We start from the raw sequence: 27,230 nt of genomic DNA, 5'->3' as shown, positions 1-27,230 counted from the left end.
GCTGGCGCCCCATTTTCTGAATGTCCTCGGGTTTGCTCTGGTTTCTCGCAGCTTCTTTGCTGAACGTCTTCCCTTTTCTCCCTCTCTCCCTCCCCCTTTCATGTTACACTTGTTCCCATCAAATAAAAGCTCAGAATGGGCTCAAGAAAAGGGCATTTTTAAAGTAGAATGAGGGACAACTGAATGAAAGCTGTGGAGACTTTCATACTGGTTGGCTTTTTTTTATAATCCACTTTTCCAGCGCTCAAAAAAACTCAATTTTGGCATTTGTCTGCTGGTGAAAGGACTTTGCTTTAGAGGCAGGCTCTGAATGAGCGGCTCTGGCTCTGATTGGCAGAGATGGAGAAGTGGACGCGCTAATGTTTTCAACTATTTTGTTTTGGCGTTGTAGACACTGACTCTGCACAATATTTTGACAGCACAGTTCTAAAATGGGAAAAAGACGTGTATGTTAAAGTGTGACTTTTGTACAATTCAAGTTTGACCTGGTATGATGTTCAGTATCAGTGCAATACTGGTTAAACACAGTGGAAAAATTCAAACATGGAATCCATGGAATTCCATGGAAACCTTAAATATCACACAAATGATTCACTTCACTTCACACAAATTGTAAAAATTCAAATAAGACTGTGTGGTCAGATTATTTGTTACATAATTGGACCGTAGTGTTTTTTAAATGAAAAGTTAGCAGCTTAGAAGTTTTAAAGACGTACGATCGAGACATCGAGCCTCTGAATTCTTGTGTTATGCTACGTTCACACCAAACGCACATTTTTCGCGCCGCGGGATCACTGATTGATCGTCTCGTCAAAGCAAATTCTTCGCTAAAATTCACAATGGCAAACTTGAGCATTAGAGTGATTGGCGATTTGCGCCGTGTGGCCCGGCCAACGACAAATTCACATCTACGCGCGTCGAAGTCCATCTGAAATTCAGACTTTTGAAATACATGTCAACATGTTCCGTCCGCAGATTTTATTCTACAAAATCGAATGTCTTAAAATCGGACTAACACACTCGGCTAACACGATTAGGTATTGTACAAATGACCAGCTAGCAGGTATTTGTTCGGCTAATACCAGAAAATAATAGAAGCAGCTAATAGACGATAGATGATTGACGATTGATTGGTCTATCAGCTTAAAGAATTGCATATATTTACGTTAATGGATGGTAGGAAGACTCAGAATGGTGGTTGACATGCTATCAAGTAGCCACATGCTAAACTAGCAACTGGCATTTAATAAGAAGCTGAAAGGGGAAGTTTTGACCCCTGGTGGAGCAGTGGACAATGCTTGTCATTCAATAAAGTGATTCCCCACTGTAGAGCTTTTAGTGTCGTAAAAGAATTGATCGGTATGGTCGAGTTACAACCTGCAGCTCGACATGACAGATTGTGTCTGTCTCCATCTGGTCTCCATGGTGATTCCTTTTGTTGTGTTTCCCAGATACTGCTTCGTTGTTTGTTTACAGTGTTTTTGACATGAAATATGACTTGCTGGAGGAAAAACATACAAAAGACCCTTTAAAGACCTGAATATAATGTACCCTTTAATTTTGACACAAAGTGGTATAAATATAAATATAATAAGTATAAATATCTCCTTGTCAAAGGGATTTCAAGCGACTTTTGTTAGCCTGGGCATTTTTTACCTTTGTGAAGATTGGCTGGATGTAAAGTCCAGTCATTGTTTGCAGTGTTACAGTTGTATTTGTCTGTTTTTTTTATTGTGTTTTCGTGACGTAACAAACAATGCTCTGCTGCCTCCTCCGCCAAGTCTGTTACGCAAACACAATTTCTATGTGGTGAAAAACCAGGAAACATGAGTGCTATACATTTTGACCACCTACTCAAAAGGTTCATATTTTTTCAAATGTAAGATGTTTATTTGTCATTTTGTGCATGAACAGGCCGGCACATTATTATGGAATTCCTGTGCCAAATGGCAGAGGAATTAGAAAATACCAAAATAAATCAAGTTAATCTGGTGGTAGGTGTGGCACTAAACAAAACAGGATAGAAAAGATTTATACAAAACCTACTACATTAAAAATGTGATCTCAAAGGAAATGTACAAGAGTATGAAATATTCAAGCTGTACATTGTCTGAAAGTAAAATTGCACTTAGGGAAAATTTGAGGTTGTGAGAGAAACGACTAAGTGAAGGTAAGGACTTTTCTTAAATGTCACCATTTCTTATTTCGTCACTCAAACAGGAAATGTGTGCACAAATGTTTCCAGGTACATACTTACTGTATTCACTTAGTCACTCCGTGAAAAAGTCAAATCAAAGTGACATATAACAGCTCCATTTAATGTTTTTTATTTGTAGTTTAGTTACATACAAGGTCCACCAAAAAATCTTTTATTTATTTATTTTTTCAAATTGAGCCCACCTCTGTGATGACTGTGGAAAACCTTGTTACCATGGAGATCTCAGGTCTATAGTGAGGCCATGAGTGACGCAGGAGGAGGAGAAGGACATATGGAAAGAAATTATACTGCAGGAAGAAGCACAGGCGACTCACATCAGTCACATTTTCTCCTCTTGTTTGTACAGTTGCGTGTTTTATTGTCCAGAGCGGACTTTTACTGTGGCCGCGTGTTTGACACGGCGTCAGCAGTTCCATCAAAGTGACGTGGATGCGTCAACAAGTCCTCCAACTTTAATGACAACTCAAGTCGCTCTTCCCTTTTTCCTGAAATCCGTTACGCAGGTGTACGTCACACACCCACTTCAGAAGAGACAGGATTTCCTTATAACCACTGAAAAAATGTGTCATGACGCGTATCAACGCTGTTCTTTGACAGAAGCAATTTGTTCTTGCAAATGAAAGGTGGGGATGTCGGATAAATATAATAAAATTCATCATGTGTGTGGTGTAGGTTATTGCGCTGCTACTCTGGAAAGTCATGCCTTCACACTTTGGGTGTGTGCATCTTTTTTATGCATCATATCCAACCTTAGGGGGTAAGGGTTAGGGTTAAAAACAGACTTGGGGAGGCAGTAAGTTGCAGACAATGACAAAAATAATAATAACAACAATAATAATAAAAAAACGGACTTACCTTGGCTGCAGCTATTTGATGATGACACACCCAACGTACCAGATGGCTATAATTTATGTGTCCGCTAGGGGCGTAAAAACCTAACTATGGGATGTAATCCACTGCCAGGCTGGTACGGCACAAATGGTGCAAATTGCGTGTCGCGTTTTTGCCTCCAGTAGAAAAATTTCAACAGGCGAAAATGAGGCAAAAACCAATCAGTGTTGAGGTTCCGTGATGCGATGTCACGTCCTTGTCCGGTGTCCAGTCTCAGCTGGTTCACGGTGGAGGACAAATGTGTCATCTCTTCTACGACTTTAGAAATTGTATCAACAGAGACCGGTTTAAAAAGACTGGTAGACCGTACCCCTGAGCAAGGTACCCAACCCCCATTGCTCCTTATTCCAAGAAGGTTTCTAGTAGAGGACGGGTTAAACACATCCAGACACTCATTATTATTTTTTTTTACAATGTTCAGTAAGACTTTTCCTCTACTATTAGCCTATTAGCATCATTCTCTAATGTTAGCCCACACTGCACCTCCGACCACACGACTCATATACGGCTTTGTATTTACAGCAGAACTTGGAAGTCGGAACTGGGAGTGATGTCACCGCATTCCAGTTGAGAAAATACGGAAACCTCTTGAACTAGCCTATGTTAGCCACTGTTAGCAATACCAGTCAATACCAACGCTCTACATTGCAGACAAACAGCATAGCAACACGTCTACGGTTAAAAATTAAACAGATCTATGTTTACGACTGATTTACTGAGAAACCAACACGACTGAAGTGCCATAAACGGTAGAAGTAGCAGTGTCTCAGTGGTGGCAGCTGTCTTGGAGTTCCATGTCGGGGTTGGTGAGGTTGAAATATGAGGTCTGAGTTCTCTGACCTTTTTTTACATTCAAGCAAAAGTTTTTGTGGTAGTGGATCGACTTTGTGCTTGTTTGAAAATGCGCGTGATGGAATCTTTGCTCTCCAAAGCTTTGTCCCTCTGGATTAAACCCTCATTAAATTAGCCTTTTCTTGCTAATGCTATTTGGAAACAGGACTCAGAGACGGGTGCTCCAGTTTCACAGAGACACTGTTAGGTGTGTGTTTCTGTGTGTGTGTGTGTGTGTGTGTGTGAATGCGTTCCTGCATGTTTATCACACAGCTAATTGTTTGTGGCAGCTGCTTTCTCTGGCACAATGAACTAAAGCTTTTAAATCCATTTGCTGCCGATAATGCAATGAACCGGCTTCACCCAGTGAGAGTGAACGAAGCCCAGGGCCATTCTGACCTCAGCGCTCAAACTTCAGCGCTCTGAATCACTGCGCCGTCCCTGCTCTGGTTTTTGTTGCGCGGGGACACAAACGACAGCAGACACACAGAGAGACACAGAGTCCACAGAGTCCTACGGCTGTAATAGAATCATCTTGTGTTGTTAAAATTTAAACAAATAAAACTCACAAATTGCTGTGAGACTGCTTTGTCTTGTGTAACGTGCACTAATAATAATAATAATAATAATAATAATAATAATAATAATAATAATGGAGTTCTGCAGTTCACGTTCTGTTTCCGCAAAGACACTTCATACTTAAACCTGAGTCCGCGTCAGTTGAGCATTTCATGCAAATGTTCTATTGTAGTAGCAGCTAGCAGCAGCTAGGGTATCAGCTAGCTTCCTCATTAAACATCAAGCACACTTCCACATGGTTACCGTCTTCCGCATCATCTCACCACGTTTTGTGGACCCAAGGATCGATCACTGAACAGGCCTATGGGGCCCCCGTCTTCTGAGTCGTCTCATTTTGGACCAAAACAAGAGCGTGCCTCCAACTGGACTGGACTGTGCCCACGTTTGTCCACATGGTAGCTTTTTTGGACTACCATGGAAATGGGCAGATGAAATCTACGTCCCACGGACCCAAGGATGGATTACAGAACGGGACCCAGGGGCCCACTGGCTCATAATCCATCCCAGTGTGGACCTCTTCTGTTAATGGACAGGCGTAAATAGAAAGTACCACACACAATAATTGCAACACACCTGATCCAACAATGTCTGGATCGTACTGTACGTGTTATTTAATTTGCAGCATTTCCTTTTCCTTGTCTGATAATGTGCCTTAACTTTATTTGTAACCACATTTTCATGAACACTACTATAAGTCTGCATTTATAGAGTTTTTTGAACCATTTAAAAACATTCTATAACTTATGAGTAAAAGCCATTTAGGACAAATGGACAAGCTCGTGCCACAAAAACGGATGAATGACATCCTTTCTGGTATGTGAAGGCCACCGTAGCTCCCTGACATGCTAGGGATCGGTGAAGAAGTCCAGTATTTGTTTGAATCTGGGGTCTCACCTTTAAATATCAGTCATTCTTAAACACTGGACTTATATATTGTATAGTATAGTATAGTATAATGAAATGATGGAAATAATGTCAGTATCCAGTTTTAAATTGATATGTAGTGTATCCCGATGAAGAAATCGTGTCATTTAAGCCCTTTATTCATGTAATTAGACAGATTTGGAAAAGTTTTATATCGTATTACCTTTTTATAAACAAGGAACCGGTATTTTAGTAGCCCTAAAGTGCTGCTTTTGGAAAATGCAACCTTTAAATTTTCTTGTATTTGACCAAAATGCAACTTTGGGTAAACAATGCCCCACCTCTACCAGTTTGTACAATCGTCAAATTTATGACATTTATGACGATTTTTGGTGTATTTGTCTGGCAGCGTTACAGCGCCACATACAGGACTTTGTGTGTACGGAGACATTTCTTGAAACAATTTTCACGAGGGAAAAAAAAGGAAACAATCGTATATGGAACATTCTGTTTTCTTAGGGAGACACACTGTGACTGTGTCCACTCTTCTGACGTAAATTGGACCAAAAAAAAGGTGATCATTTGTTCCACAGTTTGTGAATGTGCTGCTGTGGAGTGAAGTGTCCCAGCAGACACTGTCAGGTGGGAGTGGACACGGGGAAAAACGCAGCGTGTCAAAGAGGGCGCTGACAGGAACAGCAGTTACGTAGAGCGATGGCGGTGTCAGTTCATCCTTTCACCCTGCTCCTCCTCAACTCTTATCTGTGTACCATCGCTCCCCTCCCCTCTTCATTTCCTCCCAGCTCCTGGATCAGATTTCCTCCACTTCCTCTGCTAGATGAAGCTGCAGCGGATGCACACAAATAAAGTGGAGTCGTGGGAGCTTTGGAATAAGAGGAATTGTGATTTGACGATTGTGTGAACGCGTACATGTTGGTAAAAAGCAGCAACATGCGGCGGGGGCTCCCAGCCCCTTTTACACCGGTGACGTCTGAAACGGCAGTGACTTTAATTTCTTTAACCTTTATCTGAGCAGGTAAATCCCCTCAAGGTTAGCGACGTCACACAGGACGACATGACATCAGGAACAAAAATAAGACAGCACTAAAAACCCGGGGACAGTGTGAGACGCTATGAACAAACAAATGAGATAAGATTGATCAGGTAATTGATTATTTACTCGTAAAGTTCTTAGCCACAAATGATCATGCTGTACCTTCACTTTTATCCTCTTCACACCAGTTAAAGTAATTTTTTTTGTCCTTGATGTGGAGGAGATTCTCACATCCATCTTCCCAGGAGAAAAGTAAAACTCCATTTTTTTTGGTGGCCTAAATAAAAGTTAACAGGCCAGTTTAAATGTCAGCACATGTAGTTGGTTCACTTTGTTGCAAAAGGTTATTAGTTACTGTCAAAACCTGAATTAAATATTAACTACAGGCCTGTTCCAGCTCCAGCCGGGTGAGAACAGTCAACGTGTATGCAGATGACACACTTTTAAATTCGTCTAAACGCCAATTTGCTTTTCTTCAGGCTCCAACATGGAGATAAACATCCTGACACCAGAATCCGACATGTAATCAGATCTAATGTCCCAAAATATAACTATTAAGTTAACCTCCTGAAGATGTTTGTTTGCTGGTGAGATTTTCAAACTGGATTCTCGCTGATTATAAAAGAATATTTTCTTAAACCAAAACTACGTCACTTGTGATGGTGTTTTAATGAGTTGATAGAATCAGTTCCTGGTAAATGTTATTTCCCAATTAAGTGCTTTGAGTCACTTTTAGTTTTTGTTATTACTTTCATTATCCTGTTTTTGTTTTTTGGATTTTTTGTTTTGTACATTTGGATTTGTTTATTATGTCATAGCTTTTTTTAATCTCCCTGTGTATTTTGTTCACTTCCTGTTTTATTTTGTATCCGTGCTTTATCCTCCACGTGAGGGTTGCTGGTGCCAATCCCAGCTGACATAGGGTGAAAGGTGGGGTCACAAACAACCATCTACTCTCACACTCTATCGAGAGTGTCCAATTTGCTCAATCCCTTATGTTTTTGGACTGTGGGAGGAAACTGGAGAACCTGGACAAAAACCTACGCACATGCAAACTCCACACTGTGACCTTGTTCTGACCGGGTCGTGAACCCAGGTCTTTCTTTTGTCTCATTTCAGTCAGATTAAATTCCTGTTGTTTCCCCCGTTTGTCTCCTGCCATCACCTGTGTTCGGACAGCTTCCCCTTTTCCGTTCCACTCTCCTGCCACAGTGATTCCATGCCACTCCCCGATCAGTTCCACCTGTCCCTCATTATCCAGTCAGCTCACGGTATTTAGTCTCCACTCAATCTTCACTCATAGACAGAGTTTGTCAGGACCTGCAAGATTTATAACGTTCTCCCTCGTGTGTGTTTAACCCTGCACTGTTCCAGTAAATGTTGGTCTTTTGGATTGTAATGCCCTCATAAAATAGTTGAAAAACAAAAGGATTTCAGGTTTATGTTTGGACTGAAGATGGAAGGACATCAGTGATTTATCAAAAACTGTGAGAAAATGTTCTCTGATTGAAGACATTTCCGTTTATTCGCGTGGGAATTCACTTGAGTCTAAAAAAAGATTCCACGTCTTGAATTTAAGGAGTATTAATGATTGTTTTTGCGTGTCATTGTCCTTTTGAATTTAACGTGACGGGTTCTCATTCATTAACTGTGAGTAAATGTGTCAGTGGAAGGTCGTCCACTCTCCCACCGTCCACTGAGACTGAGACGACGACTCAGCAACTGTTTATATCTATTTACAGCCTCGCTGTAACGCGGATGGTTGGGAGGAAGAGGGGGAGGAAATCAGAAATAATTACAGTCGTCTGTTTTGTGTGAGAAGAAAACAATACGCAGACTCTGAGTGTGATCGTTCTATAAATATCTTCCTTCATGGTTTTTGTCTCTCAGCCTGACTGTTGTTGTTAAGGAGGGGGAGGAGAAGGAGGAGGAAAGGTGAGGGGAGGTGAGGGGGAGGAGCTCCCTGGGGGTGAGTTTTTGGACACAAATGAGTCATGAAGGGTTGCTGTCGGCTTCATACCTGAGGTCACAGGTTTCCTGCCTGTGTTACGCAACTTATTTGAAAGTTAATTATGCAACAAAAAAAATGAGTTACACAACTTAAAAATGGAGACAAAAAACTGCTAATGTAGCTTCACCTATAAAACTAACACTAACATGTTTATACTAGCTAATACTAACGTGTTGTACAAGAAAATGTTTATTTAATTATAAGCTTTTTTGTACTTTTACCAAATACTGTGGGTTTATATTTATACCAGCTAATGAGTGGATGTCTACCTAACATTAGCATGTGTTAGTTCAAACATTGGCTAACATGAGGTTAGCCTCGCATGTTAGCCCGAGTATATTTATAATTATGTTGAATACACATGCTAGCTAGTACAAATAATCACACCACATATAGGCATTTGCTGTATTTATATTATTTATTTGTGTATTTATACACAAGTTAGCTGGTATAATAGCCCAAAGCTAACACTAACGTGTGTATTGGTTCCAGCTCCCATGAGGTTATGTTAGCCTAGATAATATTTATGTTAAATACACATGACAGCTAGAACAAGCCATCTACTAGCTAGTTATACACAGTATAACAAAATATTAAAGTATTTATATACAAGTTAGCTGGTATACCAGCCAACAGCTAATATTAACATGTGCATTTATACCAGCTAATGCAAATATATACAGTATATCATTATTTTGGCTAACATGAGGTTATGTGAGCCTAAATGTATTTATAATTCTATTACATAAACTTGCTAGCTAGTATAAATACACATGGTAGCTGGGAAATGTAAATGCTAACTTGTATAAATAAACACAGATGTGTTAACTGGTATAAATGCTATACAGTATTTATACCAGCTAATGAGGTTAGCCTAACATGTTAGCCTGAATATATTTAAAGTCATATTAAGTTTACATGCTAGCTGATATAAATACACATACTAGTTGACGTGTGTTCATACCAGCTAACACCAATGTGTCTATTTATATCAGATTTTAATATAGTACACATGCTAGCTGTTAGCTGGTATTTGTAGGTGAAGTTTGAGTTTTTCAATTTAGCCATAAAATTAACCACACATAAAAATACAACCAAATATTAAAGAACTTGAATTAAAAAAATACTAATTTAATCAATTGTTTTTATCTATTTATTTATTAGTTATTTATTGTTGGCATCATTTTTATTTAGTTTCCATATGTATAGATGCAAAAGAAAATGTTTGGAAACTTGAATGTTTTAGTTATCAATTAAAAAGAGAACAAAAACAACAAAAAACAGTCAAAGCATATTTCCACATTGTCTTAGTTTAATTTGTATTATATATATATGTATATGCTTATATTGATTAGTGTGTGAAAGGCTCATTTGACAGATTACAGTATTATCGTCGTGTGGGACTAAAGTTCTTTCCCACGGCTGTTTCTCTTCTCTCTGGAAAACAGTGTGTTCTCTCATTTGGGCGAGCATGAAGCATGTGGTGTGTTATTATTATTATAATTTATTTATTTATCATATTTTTTTGACTGTATCATAGTAACAAAGTGTTCTTTGTCAAACGGCCAAGTGCTCTCCCCCGTACCTTTTCCCTCGGTCGGATTCTGGCGGAGGTGAGCTGCAGTTCCTCTTGACCATCTGCCTCCACTCTCACCACCCTGTGACAACAACACGCTGGTCTGTGGAGGCAGAGGGGGGAGGAGAGGGGGAGGAGGAGGAAGGATGCACAAAAAAATGCCTGCTGATAATTATAGCCCCGACACCTCGAGCTGATGCACAATGAAAGCTGCACTTACTCCTCGGGGAGATTTATAATTCATCATTCGGTTTCTAATTGAAGGGTTTGTTATAAATAACTTGTCGCTGAGTAACGACGAGAATAATGACACAGATTATAATCTGTAGTGTAGTTATTGTTCTACTCTGGTGTATTTGTAACTTATTCCTCTGTGTCATAGAGCTCTGCTGCTGCTGATGCTGCTGCTGCTGTTGCTGTTGTTTATGTGTGACATAGTTTCAGTTTATTTTAGGTATGTCCCACATAAGCTGCTTTTTTCTTCTTTTTTTTTACCTCAAGCTGCTTTTATACACATTTATATATATAAAAAAAAATCCTGAATGGAAACACTAAAAATAATAGTAACACAAAAATAAACTGTGACGTAGCTGAACTCTGAAAACGCTGTTTTACATCGTCATGTTGCACCTTTAAATCCTGTGGTGCCATGGACTTTAAATGTTGCATCACCTGCACTAACATCCAAATATTTTGCATTTTCCTTAATCAAATATTTGAGCATTTGCTTTAAATTTATGTGGATTTTCATTTAAACTGGGTTATAAACCATTATGTTTGATAAAAACTCACATGAAAAGTGTATTTTACACTTTTTTCATCAAGTTTTAATAACACAATTTCCCTTTTCTCTCTCATGGTCTAATGATCTAATCTTATTTATTTTGTGTAATACAAAAGTTAGTTTCCTGTTAAAGAGCTGTGTAACTGTGAAATAAACCTGTGAACATATTCAAATCAATAGGAAATATTGAAAACAACTTATTTATTTATATTATCTTGTCTTATTATCCATTCTTTTTTTTCTCAGAGGGGTCAGAAATGACCAAAGAACAGTGTGACTTAGTTTTTTATTGTATTTGAGGACAACTACATACATATATAATACAACCAGCCTGAATATATGCCCTTAAATAGGTGTCTGAATCTTCCTCTCGCTGTGTATTTTAGGCTTTATTATAAATAAACTGCAATTCTGGATATTTTCGTGTCATTTCTAACATATTTTTAACCACAGTCACTGTTAAAAACACAGTGTTTTCCTGCACACACACACACACACACACACACACACACACACACAGAGCAGAGAAAACGGTGCTGCACAGTGGCAGCTCTTCTCGCTTGGAGGAGCAATGCCATCCCGTCCCAGAATGCACCACGGCGGCGTTATGTAAGAGGCTGTTCTGGTCTATTCTTAGCTCTACCTCGCTGAGAAGTAACAGCGCTGGTTTTTGCCTGAGAGTCAGGAGAGCGCAGGGATCTGATGAGGCGGGAATCATCATCATCATCATCATCATCATCATCATCATCATCATCACTGTGGTGGTGGTGGTGGTGGAGGTGGTGGAGCTGAGAAGCAGCAGCAGCAGCAGCAGCAGCAGCACAGTGGGCTTCTCTGCCATCAGGCTCGCACACCGGGACACTGGCAGCACGGACGCCCATATTTGGTGCTCGGAGGAAGTTGAGGTGAAGGAGGGGGAGGAGGAGGAAGAGGAGGGGAGTATTTTTGAAGGTGCAACACACACACAAAAGGGCCCGTACAGTATAAAGCATTATAATAGGATCTAAGTCTAAATCTTAAGTATAGTTTTGTTGATTCTTTGTATTTATGCATCAATATATGTTATATTTAGTGTAAGTCAGGGTTCCAGCACCTTGGTTGACATTGAATTCAAGGACTTTTCAAAGACTTTCCAGGACCAGTCCATCACATAGACTTTCCAGGACCAGTTCCCTCAAATTCAAGGACTTTTCAAAGAATTTCAATGACCAGTTCCCTCAAATTCAAGGACTTTTCAAAGAATTTCAATGACCAGTTCCCTCAAATTCAAGCAATTTTCTAGGTATTTCCAGGACCAATTCCCTCAAATTCAAGGACAGAATGTGCTGACTCAGCTTAAGATGGGAGGAGAACTTGTAAGAGCTTGTCTTCGTCCATGATGGCGTCCTCTGTTATTGATTTGCAGAACGCTCTGCATCTGGACAAGTGATTGTCCTTGAGATCTTGGTCAAAGTCAGTCTTTGTCATTTTCTTTGGTGAGACAGAGATCTTTAAATTTTCATTCCACAGACATCACGTCATAATTTTTCTCTCTCTTCTTTTAACTTTACTCGCTCATTGCTCTGCACGGAATCTCACATCGACGTTTGGCGAGAGAGACAGTGGACAGTGTCCAGCATGGGCCTTTAGCTTTAGTGTCCGTGATGCTCTCGTTTCACTCTTCTCTGAATTGCTGCTCAATCCTCTCATGATTATTTCCTGGAAAACCTCAGTAACGACACAGAGAGTCATGTGGTGTCTGCGCATGTGACGCAGGATGAAGCTCATGTGATGAGGACAAACCACTGTTTTTAATACCAGTGTGTGTAATCTGACTATTCAAGGAAAACGGGATTTAATCTGAAATTTGACAGCTGTTGTCGCGTAGCTTTTAAATATATAAACAAATGTCCGCAGGGTTTGTTTTCGTGTGCGCAGAAGCACACAGCGCAAGTAAAGCAAGACAGTTTCATGACAACAGCACCAAGAAAAGTGTCCATAAAAAGACATGACATCAAACGTTAAAGTGTTTGTTCTTTTTATTGTCGATAAGACAAGATTTAAATTTCCAGATAATGTTTGTTAGGAGCAGCAACAGCGAATGAAACGGACCGTAACCTTTGACCTGACAAGCGTTAAAAACTCTGTGATTTTCATTGTGTGGTCAATCTGTGGTAAAATCTTAAAATTCTTCATTCTAAAATGAACCGGCAGCCAACGAAGTTGGAAAACGGGTTCAAAGGTCACTGTTTCTGCTGGAACTGCGCCGCAGACCTTTCAAACTTAACCCTTAGAGCTCGCGTGGCACGGAGCTGTGCCACAGGGCACCCGTGGTAAATTACCGTGGGAATAATACACAGCTGTATGTTTACAGGTCACATAATGCGTCTGTTGTGTTGTTGAGTCAAAGGTTCTATTAGTTTTGTATTTTTTGGTCGTGATATAAAGTAGCGACAATTGTGCAAAGAGTCAAAAAATAGATTTTTTTGCTCATGTGTGTTTATATAGTTGAAAACTACAATACTGTATGTTTCACCATCGTAATGTTGGTAAAAAAGTAGCCTAAATTCTCCGTGTTCTAAGAGTTAAACACAACGAACGAGTGTTTCCTGAGCAGAATTAATGTTATTTTAAAGCAAAAATGTAGTCATGTGACATTCACTCATGTGCGTCACCTTGTCAGCAAACATTGTTTTGTTTTCTCTTGCTGTTTCCTCCTCTGACGTGAGCAGCCTCTGCATCAGGTTTCCTCTCACACACAACACAGCACAACACAACACAACACTTTCCTGTTTGCAGCTGGGAACTTCGTCTTCTTTTACATTGTTTACAGTGTAACAGGCAGACGGGCGCACGGACGCCTGTAGCTGCTGCAGTCACGACAGGCAGCGCTGCTAGTTGGAGCTTGTCTGGAGCTGGATGGAGGACAGAGAGCCTCAGGGGCGACGGGGACGGTTTGACCGGTTCTTCTCTCACAACTTCTTTTCTGAACCAGCCCATAAATCAAGTACATGATCGAGATCTTCTTCTCAGCCCAATCCCCCCCCCCAGTTTGGAGCACGCCATGTTTAATAAAGGAGAACTTGGTATGACATTTTGAAGACGTCCGTGACTCAGAAGCTGAGCAGAAACAGAACGTTCTCTCAGGTGTTCAGTCAAGACTGAATACATCTGCACAAATCAGCCGCAGAGAGTGGGTTAAACCATCCTTTTTTTTTCTCAATGGGGGTCGTCCCAGAAAACTCTCTCATTCAGTTCACTTTATAACCTAAGTGTTCCTCGAGGACACGTTTTGTTTTGTTTAGACGATTAAAGACGCGATAAAGAAGGACAGAGACACACACACAGGACCACCGCACTTGTAAAAAGGCAATTTATGTTGCCAATAAGCAGCAGTAACAATAATAAGAACAATAAAAACGAACAAAAAAAGTGAAATCAAGAATTGAAAGAAAAAGAAATCACACTAAATCCACAAAAAGTACTAAAGTATTACTTTTAGAGTAAAAGTGCACGTATGTTGGATCACGTATGCTCATAGGCTTATGTAAATATTGACTGTTGGACATGATCCATGAAAGAAAAATGAATCTGTCATAATTATAGATTAATCTTTTATCTTATATGTGTGTCTTTTCTTGTTTATGGTGGAAAAATTGATTAAAAAACGGCTGTTACTTTGAGGTTAAAGGTCTAATTGTTTCAGGTGAGTCAAAATAAACAACATTATCATCCTAATGTATACATCTGCTACAGTAAACCGGTTCTGTAGGAATATGGATATTTATATACAGTATATATGTATTTCTAAGTGTTTTGCCATAGTCCTCTTGCCTGAGGACAGCGTTGTGTTTGTCATGGCTTTTGTTTGAGTTTATGTCCAATATTAGTCTATTGATCTATGGGATCAACTAACAGAAAATGTGTAGTGACGTCAAAAACAACTGAGCAAATCTATAGGAAAGTAAACTAAAAGTGGAACTGGAAAGATGTTTGATGAGTCAGTTAAAGATTCATCGTCAACATTTGATCCAACAATGAAAATTCTCTGTTTAACTTTCTAACTCCCTATTTAACGCTTTATTAACACCCAACTGACATCGTATCTAACGCTCTAAAAAACGATCTAACATGCTTTAAAGCTCAAATTCACCATCTAATGCTCAACTAGAATCCTATCTAACAACCCATTACCCTATTCTAGTGCTCCAACAACCGGTTTGAACCCCAAATTCCCATCTAATGCTCAACTAGACCCCTATCCACGCTAACCTTCTCCTAAGACCACATCATAATTCTATCTGACGTTCTTTCTGACAGTCGAGATGTCCACAGCAAACACAACACCAGTTTAATGAGACAAAAGGTCTTTGCACACCAGACGCGTTGTGAATATAAGCGACGATGATCATTGATGCTGTAATACTCAAATGCTGCGATGCGAATCCTGCAAAGACGCTAACTTTGCGTCGTTTGCTCCAGGCGCTGGAGTTGGACTACGCCAATCATGGAATCCTGGAAATCCTGGAAAATTGGTTGGTGTGAACATACAATTACACACATACAGTATGTCTGATGTTCTGGAGCTCTATTTAATGTTCTACCCAATGCCCGATCTATTACACTTCTACCACAGTGTTAAACAACCTATCTAAGGACCAGGTCATACCAGGAAATCTGCCTCAGTTTTTATATCCTTGTAATCTTTGAGCGCTGAGTGGCTACCAGCAGGGTTTCTCGCATAACTTCAAGAAAGTTTCAGTGTTTACCGTCTTCTACATTGTGTGGTTTTACCAAAACAGGAGTGCACCACCAACTGGACTGGAAAGTGTTGTACTACCAAGAGCCTTAGCAGTCGTCTCAAACTGGAAGTGTTCTTGCAGATCCTACTGGACCTCTGTGGATACGGGAAGGATGACCGAGGCCTTGTGCTCCATCTATCGAACGCCCTATCAAACATTTTATGTGACACCCAATTTGATGTTCCGTCTACCATCCAGAATTCCACAGAATCTTGCTTGCTTGTTTCCTGCAATCTTTCAGTGATTGCTTCCTTGGGTCATGACTTACCCTCCGCAGTAGTTCCACAGGCAGTGTGTCCATATGGGGCCCTATAAGGGTTTTATGTGGACTGACAATATGGGTCCCAAATGGGTTTGTCTGTGGTTTCCATGGTGGCTCCACCCGTGTTTGCCTACTTTGCCTACTACTTTCCAGGCTACCTGGGTACTGAGTGGGCTTGAAGTGGGTCCCTTATGGTTTCACAAACATGGGCAGGTGGAGCCACAATGGAAACCACGAACAAACCTGTTTGGGCCCCCTAATTGCTGGCTGGGTTTAGAATAGTTATATGCAAACTAGGCATGCAAAACCGAACTGTAAGAAATGGAACCATTCACTACACGAGCCAGACTTTGATTTGGGGACGTGAATCGCAATATTTCCCTACATTAAAGTTGTTGAATTGTCTATTGTCGATTGTGTGTGCAAGTGTGTTTATAAAAGGCTTTCCTTTTTTCCCCACGTTCCTGATCGCAGGTTTTCCTCTTTAATATCGTTAAAACAATTGTACTTGTTTGACACACGCTGGTTATCATCTGTGATAAATACACGATACACTGTACCTGTGTTTTTGACACTATTGCGTTTCTCCTTCTTTCAGACTTCAGCGACCAGCTGCTGGAGGTGGTTGGCCTGGAGGGGGCGATAGAGATGGGGCAGATCTACACTGGACTGAAGAGTGCCGGACGCAGACTGGCTCAGTGTGCCAGTGTCATTATCAGGTCAGAATCCTTCTGTCCCACACTCATCGCTCTCCATTGTTCCCTTTGTCTCATATAACCACTCTCTTCTCCTCTTATCGACCAAGTGGAAGTGGCAACATGAACAATGTGAAGCTCGGCTCCGTTCTACACACGCATGATGAAAAATGTATTGGCTGTGAGTGTTTTTGTGTGCGTTTGAGAGCTATAGGCCCTGCAGTGTCTAAACAATAACACGCATGTACCTCGTAAATGATAGATTTCACCTTCATGCTTCACAAAGTGGAGCAGTGGATGACGCACACATGACAACATGACAAATACACTGTGTGTGGCATTCTGGAAAATGACAAATACACAGTTTAATATTAGTCGTTTATATTTATTTTAACGTATTTATGTTATATTTATGTTTGTATGTTGGCCTAAATGATTAGAATAGCTTAACACATTTTTTAGAAGTGATAAAGAAACAATTTAATTTAGATTTGAAGAATTCCTCACTCCCAGATACAGTATATATTTTAGCTCTTTTTGGGCCTTAATTGTTCTCCTCCTAGATATACAATGTAGAAGGAAACGTTATTGTGCATTTCATTTGCTTGAATAAGTAGTAACATGCTTTAAAAGTGAGACAGAGTTGGACAGAAACCCAGTCATTGTTCAGTTAGTGTTGTAAATACCCCGTAAGTAAAGTAAATTAAGTAATTGTTGATTGAGTTCACAACCTCAATCAACAACGCTTTAAAAAAAATCTTTTCAGCAACTGCATTCACTTCAGTTGGAAGATAGTAAAGATATATACCAGATATAATCACAAAATGGGCAATACAGTTCATTTATGCTGTAAATAGTCGTAATTTTTGGGCGAAAACAGCAAAAAGACTCATTCGGGGTTAATTTAAATTCAGAAAAATATTCACATTTAAGAAGCTTAAAAATTACAGGAAACTAGGAAATATTCACATTTGAGATTCAGAAAAGTCACATAAACAATAAAATATTCACATTTAAGAAGCTTAAAAATCACAGAAACTATAAAATATTCACATTTAAAAATCACAGAAACAAATTTTTGTATATTAGCTTCTCACTCTATGAGTAGTTTGAACATCATAATAAGAAAAGGGGGATTTATTTCCACATAAAACCTAATCAAACTGCTTTTGTTGCCTAGACTACAGACAGGACTCAGAGTTGAATCCATAACCCAGACTGTGATTTTCTTCCGTATGTTCCGCTGCAGACTTTTTGCTGCTGTCACCACATTAGCGCTGCGGCCTCCTCTAAGTGTGGACACTTTTCCCATTCAAAGAGAGCGGTTGTCGGTTGTGTTGCTGCCGTGTTTGTGTTTCCTCTGTGTGACTTGGCCACTTACAGCGCTGTGGAGGAATTAGTGACATTTGTAAGTTTGTCCTCGCAAAAACTGTCCCTCATATTTTCCTAGAGCAGAACTAAACGCGTATTCATCCCGGCCATTCTCCCATACAGTGTTTCTGTAGCCACAGAGGCGAGCATCAAAGTCTTAAACCAACTCTGACGCTCAGTGTGTGTGTGTGTACAGTGGCTCTGTGAGTTTAAAGAGTGGGGGCCTGTCTGGGAACGGGTCTCTGGGGAACAAAAGGTGCAGTGTGTGACCCGGTCCTGGGACAGTGTGAACAGGCCTCTGAGGTGTGTGTGATCTGACCCCCACAACCTCCAAACCTCACCCCAGTCCTCTCTGCCTTCCCTTTTCCCTCTCTCTCCCTCTCCCTCACCTGCCCGACCCTCTGCTCTCTCTCTGTCTTCTCACAGGACGTCGCGACGGCTGCCCATGCAGATTGACGGCGAGCCGTGGATGCAGCCTCCCTGCACGGTGAGACTAACCACACTTTTCCACTCAGTGTTTGCTTTTACATTAGCGACCGCACCTGGCACCTGGTGTTTCTTTTTAGTACTAAAATGTGACGTCAACACACTGCCGGCCACTGATTGGTCAGAGAGTGTCGTCACTGGAAGAGTCATGAGCGCGACGTCTGACACAAGAATCAAAGCCAACAATGTCCAACTGTTGATCGAAGTTAAAAAGACTTTAAAATCCTGAAAACATTAACGTTAATCTCCAACATTTAGCAAAGGAAATGTCTAAAATGTCAACATTTAACGGAGGAGTCCAACGATCATGAGCCCAATCACGACCAACTTCACTTCTGGCCAGGTCACTTTGGATGAGAGAGCGATTAAAAGGTTATCAAAAGCTTCACTTAGCGCCGACACTGTTATAACTCCACGATACAATGTCTGATCTGAACCACACTTACTATGATTGATGGTAGTTCCACCTGGGGTGGCGTGGCTCAGTGGTTAAGACCAGTACCCTGTGTGCCAAAGACTTCATGGTCGCAAGTTCAACTCCACCCCTGGCAGGTTGTACTCAATTCCCTTGTCATTTAGCAGACACTTTGGATAAAAGCGTGTGCTAAATGACATGTAATGAAATGTAGTTCCACCTTGAAGATATTTCTGGAGAACAGTGCGCATGTGGTGAAAATCATGATTGTGATGGTGTCGTAAGAAAACATGGAATTGGTCCGGAGTCTGTGCTCTGATCGCGCAGGAAGTACTGAGCGATTCTGTGAACAAATCTTCTAAAATCGACTGATTCTAATGATTCAGTTACACCCAAATCAACTGCTTTACAAGTCACTAGTTTGTGTGTTTGTGTCGTGCTATGATGACTCCGCCCACGTTGAGGTGGTACTGTAGTAATGGAAAACGATACCAGTCGAGCCATGTTGGAACTGTATAGTGGAAAAGTGCCATAAAGGCCCATTTATACTCCATTTTCGCCTGTTTGACGATTGACGGCCTGTGTTTCCGGCTTTTTGTCTCCGTCTTCTTCCTCTTCACACCTCCGGCCTTAAACTCCTACGCTTGTCATGCTATCAAAAATCACTGCCTGGCTACATTCTTCAGATCAACCATTATCTGTTCACATTTGAATCATTTTCCATGTGGTTTTAGTAAACCTTTATGGAGGCGGAGGATACAGAGCTGTTGTTGTTGTGTGATGTTTGTTACATTGCAAGGTCGCCGTGAATGGGTTTGGTAGAAAAGAAAAGAAATGTTTTCCTGTATGAGCCCAAAAACCTTCTCCATCTTCTTCTTCTTCTGTTTGATTCTTCCAGATCAGGATCACACACAAGAACCAGGTCCCCATATTACTGGGTCCGCCTCAGAAGACGCCCTTCTTTTTCTTCAAGAAACGCAACCGGAGCAGCGACTAGAACCCGAGCATGCACACACGAACCCCCAACCCCCACCCCCGGAAAAAAGAATGCGTATTACTTAGTAGTACAAACTGTATATGCACACACACACATACACACGAGCAGAGGCCGGTCCATCCGAGGACCGGCTGGAGTTTGAAAGCGTGAAAAAAATTATAAAGGCTGGATTTATTCCTGGAGGAACCAAATGAAAAGACTCGCCGTGCCAACCTTCTCCTGTGTAACCACCACCACCGTCCTCCAGACCCGTCCACTCCAGGTCCCAGACGTGGACTTAGTCAACAGTGAAGTGAATTAGCCATAAACTGAACCAGTACTGCACTGCCTACTTAACACGGCTGTGGCCACCGGTGGTTTCCACCAACTCTGGGACACAAGGAGATCGTACCGAGCTCAAGACACACTACGACGAGACAGAGAGCAGCTCAGCGGCTGTTTACAAGTAAACAGAGAACGAACCACCTGTGAAAACACCTGTATGAATAATGAAGGAGCTGTTTTATTGTTGGAGTGCTCACTGCAGGGCCTGACGGCACGGTACTGCCGAGGAGGGGACGACGAACCAGGAAGCCTTATGCATTATTGATGGGTCTTGTTCGTGGTTTGATGGCAGAGGCCTGGATCAGGTGGAAACATAGAGACCTCATTCAGAACTGGTATAAACGTCCGTCCTGAGTGATCAGATCATGAGCAGATCGTGCCAAGTTCTGGACAAGACCTTTGAATGGTCTGAAAAGTGAGACTTACTGAACATCCTGATGGGTCAAGTGGATTTTGGGTGTCCCATAAAAACAATTCTGTGCCAGGCTAACCAAATACGACAGAACTAGCTAAGTTTAAAAAGCTAATTTTGATGTTGCGAAAGGTTAGAATCAAGCCTTTAAGTTGTGGTAATGCTTCTTTTGGGTTCTCCCTCTCTAGAGGTTGCCTCACAGCAGATCTTCAGATATTTGATTTGGCAGTGATGGTTTAATCCGGTTGCCCTTCCTGACGAAACACCCTCCCATTTATCTTGGCTTGGGACCAGCAATAGGTGCACTCCAATTAATCCAATCAATTGGGATCAATGGGGATTGGGTACCTTGCTCAGGGGAACTTGCCCCTTGACCCGTCAGGAATGACCTGTCGGCATTCATCTTTGATTACATAGCCTGTTGTGAACACGTCACTGTTAAGAACATAATTTTGTTCTCACGAACAATCGTGACGTCACTGTGTAGTCAAACAAAGGATGTGAGAGAATCATTTCTGGGATGCATTTTAACGCCAGAGTTTAAGAGCGAATGGGGACCAATTTTTGGCCAACACCATGTGGCGCTAGGTGGCATCAAAGTCGCAGCTAATTCTAAGGACTTGCCAGAAATCATCACATTGTTTTAACTCCACCATACAAGGTCCGGTCTGAACCAAACTTACTATGATTGATGATCGTTCCACCTTGAAGATGTTTCCGGAGAACAGAGCGTCCCCTAGTGGCCACGGGAAACACATCATTTTACAATTTCCTGCTCTGTGCTCACAGGGAGTATCTGATCCACTTCAAATTTGGTGGGCGTCACTAAAAGCTGGCTATGGTGCAAATTTGGATGTTTATAAGAAAACAAGGAATTGGTCCTGATGGGCAACGGACGCTCGAATTCTCACAAAAATTGACATAATCATCAACATTGTCTCACCTCACAGTTGTGAACGCATCACTGTTAAAAACCAAATTTTTTTTAACAGATGAATTCTGTCATCAGGCCGATCGGATCACTGAGGACGGTTGTCAATATCAGTTCTGAACAGGTCCATGAGGACAATTTTCACCCATTAGAGTCAAAAATCAGTTAAACAATATTTACAGACTGTTGTGGACGGAAGGTAAGAGACAGGCCTTGTCCGTGTGTGCAGTTACTGCTCCATAATTTAGCCGGGGGGAAGATCGAAGAGAGAGATTGTTGGCTCATCTTTGCTTTGCTCAAGGAAACAAACTGTTTCTGTGCAGTTGATTCAGTCAAACAGTCACGGAATCATCAACGGCGGCTCCTCGAGTGAGTCAAGGATTGAAATAAATCCCATCAAGGGGGGACACGCACGATCGGGGCCCCCGTGGGTTTCTATTTACCAGGGTTATTGACAGGGGAGCTAAATTTATCCCTGTCCTCCAGTGAAACCCGACGCCTAATTACCGTGTCAGACATCGACTGGCAATGTCAAGTGCACGCTGTCAAAGTGCAAAATCCCCAAGCCTGCTCCGAATGGAAGGTGCCGCCAACCGCCGCCACCACCGCGTGGATTCTGTGTCGTCAAGATGTCGGTTAACGACCAAATAAAGACACAGAGGAACGGAAGTGTTTTTCCATCGTAGAAGGTGGGAGATTCATGGTTGAGACAGCAGCGAGCTCACACTTCAGTGTTTTTTTTTAAAAAAGAATGTATTCATATTACTGTCCGTACAAACTCTATTACACAGTCTGTGCCGACAGAGTATATATGTATATCTCTGGAACGTAGGCGTAGCTAGCATATACTGTTTTTAATATATTACTGTTATTAATGTGGAGCTTTTAGAGTAGAGAGGAGTTCAGATCAGTATTGTTCACTGTGCAGCGCCGCTGCAGTCGCCCTCTGGTGGCCCCGGTTTTCCACTTTGTCACATTCGCATCGTCTTTGGTTTCGATTTTTTTGTCGAAAACAAATATTTATACATGGAAAAATCTGTTTAAAGGTTTTTTTGACCGATGAGATGTGTTTAGCTGTTTCAGTTTGGCTTGGCGGGAAACGTAAAACCCAGGTCATTTCTTCTTCGTCTGCGTCATTTTTGGCAAAGATGCAAATTCCTGCGCCATTTACACTGTGGCACACATTCCTGTTCGGGGTTGTTAGCATAGCCGTTAGCTATGAATGTTGAATGCATTTTTAGGACCCTATTCCGATCTACAGGTTTCACATACATGATCAAAAATTGGTGCGTGTGTTAATCATATCGGGACGTACAAAAAAGTCCAGTCTGAACCAAACTTACTATGATTGATGATAGTTCCACCTTGAAGACGTCTCAGAAGAAATATTACATTTGTTTAACAGAGTGCCCCCTACTGGCAATAGAAAAACCATATTTGACTAAAAACACGTTGATTCTGACTGAAAAAATTGCAAAAATCAAAAGTTCACAGTAAAACAGGGAAATGGTCCTGCCAGCCAAACTGATGCTCGAATACTCTCAGAAATTGACACACGCATCACAACACTGGCTCACCTTCACCTCCAATGTGGGTCCCCGGATTTTGCGTGGCAAAATGGCTCCACAGCGCCCCCTAGAAGAGGGGTCAAATTGAGATAAGTCTGAGGCTAGATGGCACTGGGGCTATATATTTATTTTATTTATTTTTATCTGTAGTATGTTTTACGTAGCATGAGTTTGGACATTTGTGGAAACCCCGTCCTCACGAGTGCGACTGCTGAGAAGCTCTGATGGTACAAACTGAATTCCAGTGACAGGGTCAGGCATTCATGTCTTTACACCCTGATTCCCTTTAAAAACATGCTGAGTCATTACTCTTACACCCAGTCTCTACGGAAACAAACCCTCCCCCCCCCCCCCGACGAGACTTTGGTTTCCTCCAAACATCGGCTGGGATGTACTGTAGTTCAGGTTAGAATCACACCACTGTAAAGCCATTCAGCAAAAGTGGCGTTCATTCAAACACAACGGCAACACTGTGTAAAGAACGACGACGACAAATACTCTGCATTTCATAATAATCCTTTCATCGGTCGCTGATGGAGCCTGGGCGTCAAGAGAACTCAGTGGTGACAGAGTGCATGTTTACATTACCTTTACATTTACTGAAAGAATGGTTTTAGACAGCTACATTACCAAGTGTACATATTTGTTTATATATTATTATAATAATAATAATAATAATAATAATGATAATATTTTATCTGAAGTTACGGAACTTTCATCACCGCATGCCTGCTGAAACAAATGGAGAGTGAACAAAAAAGAAATGAAGAGAGAGTGTGGATCTGATTATTCAAACTTATTCAAGCTTAATGGAGGATTTCATACACACACAAAGATAAAAATCATTCATTATTTTATTAAACCGATGGAGGAGTAGGTGAAACTTCAGAGTCTACAGAATATTTGTGGAGTTTCAGCTTTGGAAAAGTTATCTCTACTTCTTTGGTTTCTCCTTTGTTTCTTTCATTTCATTCATTTTTCCAGTCAAACTGGAAACTTTTCATGGCTTTCTAAAGCTAGCTTTGGAAAACTGGCTTTGTGAAGCTAGCTTTGTAAAACTAACTGTAACATTAGCTTTGTAAATCTAGCTTTAAATCCACTTTTGTAACCCAACTAGTTAGCTTTGTAAAACTAACTGTAAAGCTAGCTTTAACTGTAAAGCTAGCTTTAACTGTAAAACTAGCTTTAACTGTAAAGCTAGCTTTAACTGTAAAGCTAGCTTTAACTGTAAAGCTAGCTTTAACTGTAAAGCTAGCTTTAACTGTAAAACTAGCTTTGCAAAGCTAGTAGCCTCCAAACTGCTCCCGTGGTTTCATCCAAGTGAAAATTAAAATTCAACTCAACGCTGTTGTTTATTTTTGAGTCTAAATGTTTGTTTTAGCCTCCTGACCAGGAGCCATATTCAAATGATTATGTACACAGAGCACAAACTCACACTGCGTTAATGCTCGATGTTAATGCTGCTGCTAGAGGCAGCTAACAAGGTTAGCAGAGCAGCATCGGACACGGCTAACTGCCAGCTGCTAGCTGCTAATGCTACTAAAGTGGACATTTAGCCCAAAAATGGAATAAACAACGCAATTTTGAGTCAAATTTGAATGTTTTTGACGTTGTTTTTATTTTTGTTATTTTTTTACGTTTAAAGAGGTGGTCAACATTTACGTCGACTCCAAACTTTCATCCACTCCTTCATCAACACAGTGTTAAGTAGAAAATGTGTGATTTTTCATGTTTTTGGGGTGAATTTTCATCTTAAATGTTTGTTTTTTTGTTTTTATTTTCAGGGACAAGAAAAGACGTTTTAGTGCAGTAGACGATACACACACACACACACACACACACACAAACACGCACACTGTCTGAGTGGATTTCCAATGTGTGTCACTGCTCATGTCTATTCCTGTCCTTTGAAATTAATCAATTGCCTTAACAAATAAATGTAGCCGCTCTGTGCTCGCAGACAGAGGAGAGAGGTCGTAATCAGGAGATTATATGGATTATTTGTGGCACAAAATTTCCCCATTTTTAACAGTGTCTGTGAAAAAGAGCTGACGCTCACCAGGTGGATAAACAAAGAGCGTATTTGTTTTTTTGTTTTCCATCCCAGTGAAGCACTGACGTGATTTAATCATCAAACAAAGGCACATGGTGTCATATCAGAGTCCGACTCTGTTTACTTTACAGATAACGTGACAAATCCCACGACACAAGAAGAGACCAAAGCCAATTATATGTTCCCTTTTTTACATTTTAACAAAATTTTCAATTTTAATTTCCAATTAGCTGGACTATTTTCACTTGACACAATTTACACACAGTTGGTAATCTACTCAGCGAGTTAATGAAGCAGCAGAGTTTTTTTTGGATAACAGGTGCTGTGACGTGTCACGTCCACAAGAACGACCGCGACACTCAAACATTTCTGGATTATGCAGTAAGATTTCCTCATCTGAATAATCCAGAAATGTGATTTTCTTTGGAATGAATGAATGTGTTGAATTAGTGGCATGAGGAATGTTTTCATGGTGGGTGAAACCAGGATTACCTGCATGTGTTAAATCTACATAAATCCAGGGAGATTTAAAAAAACAAAAAGAAATGTGGAATATAACACATTTTTGTTCCCTTTATTCTGTATTTTTGTTGCTTTTTAGATCTTTGACAAATGAATAAAGTCGAAATTAAAACAACAAACCTGGACACTGGAGTTTGAGACGTGAGAGTTTTTTTTCCTTCATTTTCTTGGATTATTGTCGTTCAAACCTCATGTACTGTTCTGCTGCGTTTGTAACCACAGCGATGATCAGATTATCCGTGTAAATGATCACTGGGATGAGCGCTCTGTCTCCCCCTCAGGGTGAGTTTTGTGTGTGTGTGTGGGGGGGGGGGACACACTCAGCCCCGCAGAGGGTCAAGGACAGACTGTCCCACCATGGTGTCCACATGACTGTGATTGGACAGAGAGGTTGAGGAATCAATAAATTCAGCCTCTGTCGACCACAGTCACTGTTATTGTTGTTTGAGTTAAATTTAAAGTTAAATTTGTCTGACACTCCAAACTGCAGGTCTCCAACTCACGGCACGTGGACCACATGTGGCCCCCACAGTAGATTCCACAGTAGATTTTTGGAGTGTAGCTCCGGTGACCCCCGCGACCTTCATGTGGAAAATGAAGCGGTAAAAAGAAATTAGCATATGGCTGCAGTGCTGGTGGTTTGCCAGTGGGTGGCGGTAGCATAATTTGACGTTATTGATTTTCAGATGCAGGTAGAGCGTTTTTGAAGTGACAATGTTAAGATGAAAAGTAAAAAATATATTAAACAGCCACCAGGGGGCAACTCAGCTGATTGCTAAAAAAAAAAAAAAAAGAATTTGGTTTGAATGTAAGAAAATGTCAAAGAATTATATTCAGACATGAGAGAGAGAAGATAACAGAGCGAGGTTAAGAGTTTGCCTTTGGCGAGGCTCGGCGAGTCCGACTGCAAAGATAACGAGGCAGGAATTATCTCCTGAAAGTTCTATTAATAGCAGACGAGTCACTTCTTGTCCTTCAAAGAGAAAGCATCCTGCACCCAGAGGCTCCTCAGCTTTATCGCTCTCTTTCTACTTCTCGGCCTTTCTTTCTTTCTTTCTTTGGTCCAAATAAACCAGGAGTCTCACACTCTGGAGCTTCAGTGACGCCATTAACATCCAGTGTGTGAGAATTAGTGACATCTAATGGTGAGACACTGTCACCACCAGAGAGCCGAGGCCACTTCCTGTGACCGCTAATGTTGTGGAATAAAATGTGTAGAAAAATGAACAATATCTTTATCTTTACTCCAGTTCACTCACTGCCTACTATTTTTGCAAAAGGTTTATACAGGATATATGGTATGGAAGGATGAAGGCCTTCAAAATAAGAGCGTTGTGTTGACGTGTAAGATAAGCTGAGTAAATGAAAATAAAAATGTAATTTTTTTCTAAGAAAAACTACTAAAAATTAAAAATATCTGTATTAAAAGGGTATTTTCTTGTAGAAAACTAATTACCCAGTATTTTTGGCAAAAAGTTTATACAGGAAGTCAGTGGCTCTTATTTTGAAGGCCGGGGTTAAAGGAAGTGTTGATGTGTACAATGAGCTAAGTGTATTTTATTGTACTCGCTAATCTAAGCTATTTTTCGTTATCTTTTATCGTTT

General features: G+C 40.8%; 1 protein-coding gene across 5 annotated transcripts in view; it reads left to right on the top strand.

Moving 5' to 3' along the window:
- LOC131453485 (diacylglycerol kinase beta) overlaps positions 1-25,308 on the top strand; it is an 89,390-nt gene extending 64,082 nt beyond the window's left edge. For all 5 annotated transcript variants that reach the window (XM_058622477.1, XM_058622475.1, XM_058622476.1 and 2 more), the window contains 3 exons: positions 16,450-16,570; positions 18,344-18,404; positions 19,717-25,308. In XM_058622477.1, coding sequence (XP_058478460.1) covers positions 16,450-16,570; positions 18,344-18,404; positions 19,717-19,815 — 281 coding nt within the window. In that variant the 3' untranslated portion in view covers positions 19,816-25,308. The remainder of the gene's footprint in view (positions 1-16,449; positions 16,571-18,343; positions 18,405-19,716) is intronic.
- Positions 25,309-27,230: the final 1,922 nt, after the last annotated feature.

This window comes from Solea solea, chromosome 2, assembly GCF_958295425.1.
Source record: "Solea solea chromosome 2, fSolSol10.1, whole genome shotgun sequence".
In the NCBI taxonomy this organism is placed as follows: domain Eukaryota; kingdom Metazoa; phylum Chordata; class Actinopteri; order Pleuronectiformes; family Soleidae; genus Solea; species Solea solea.
The sequence above is the reverse complement of the archived record's forward strand: the minus strand, read 5'-3'. Positions and strand labels throughout refer to the sequence as shown.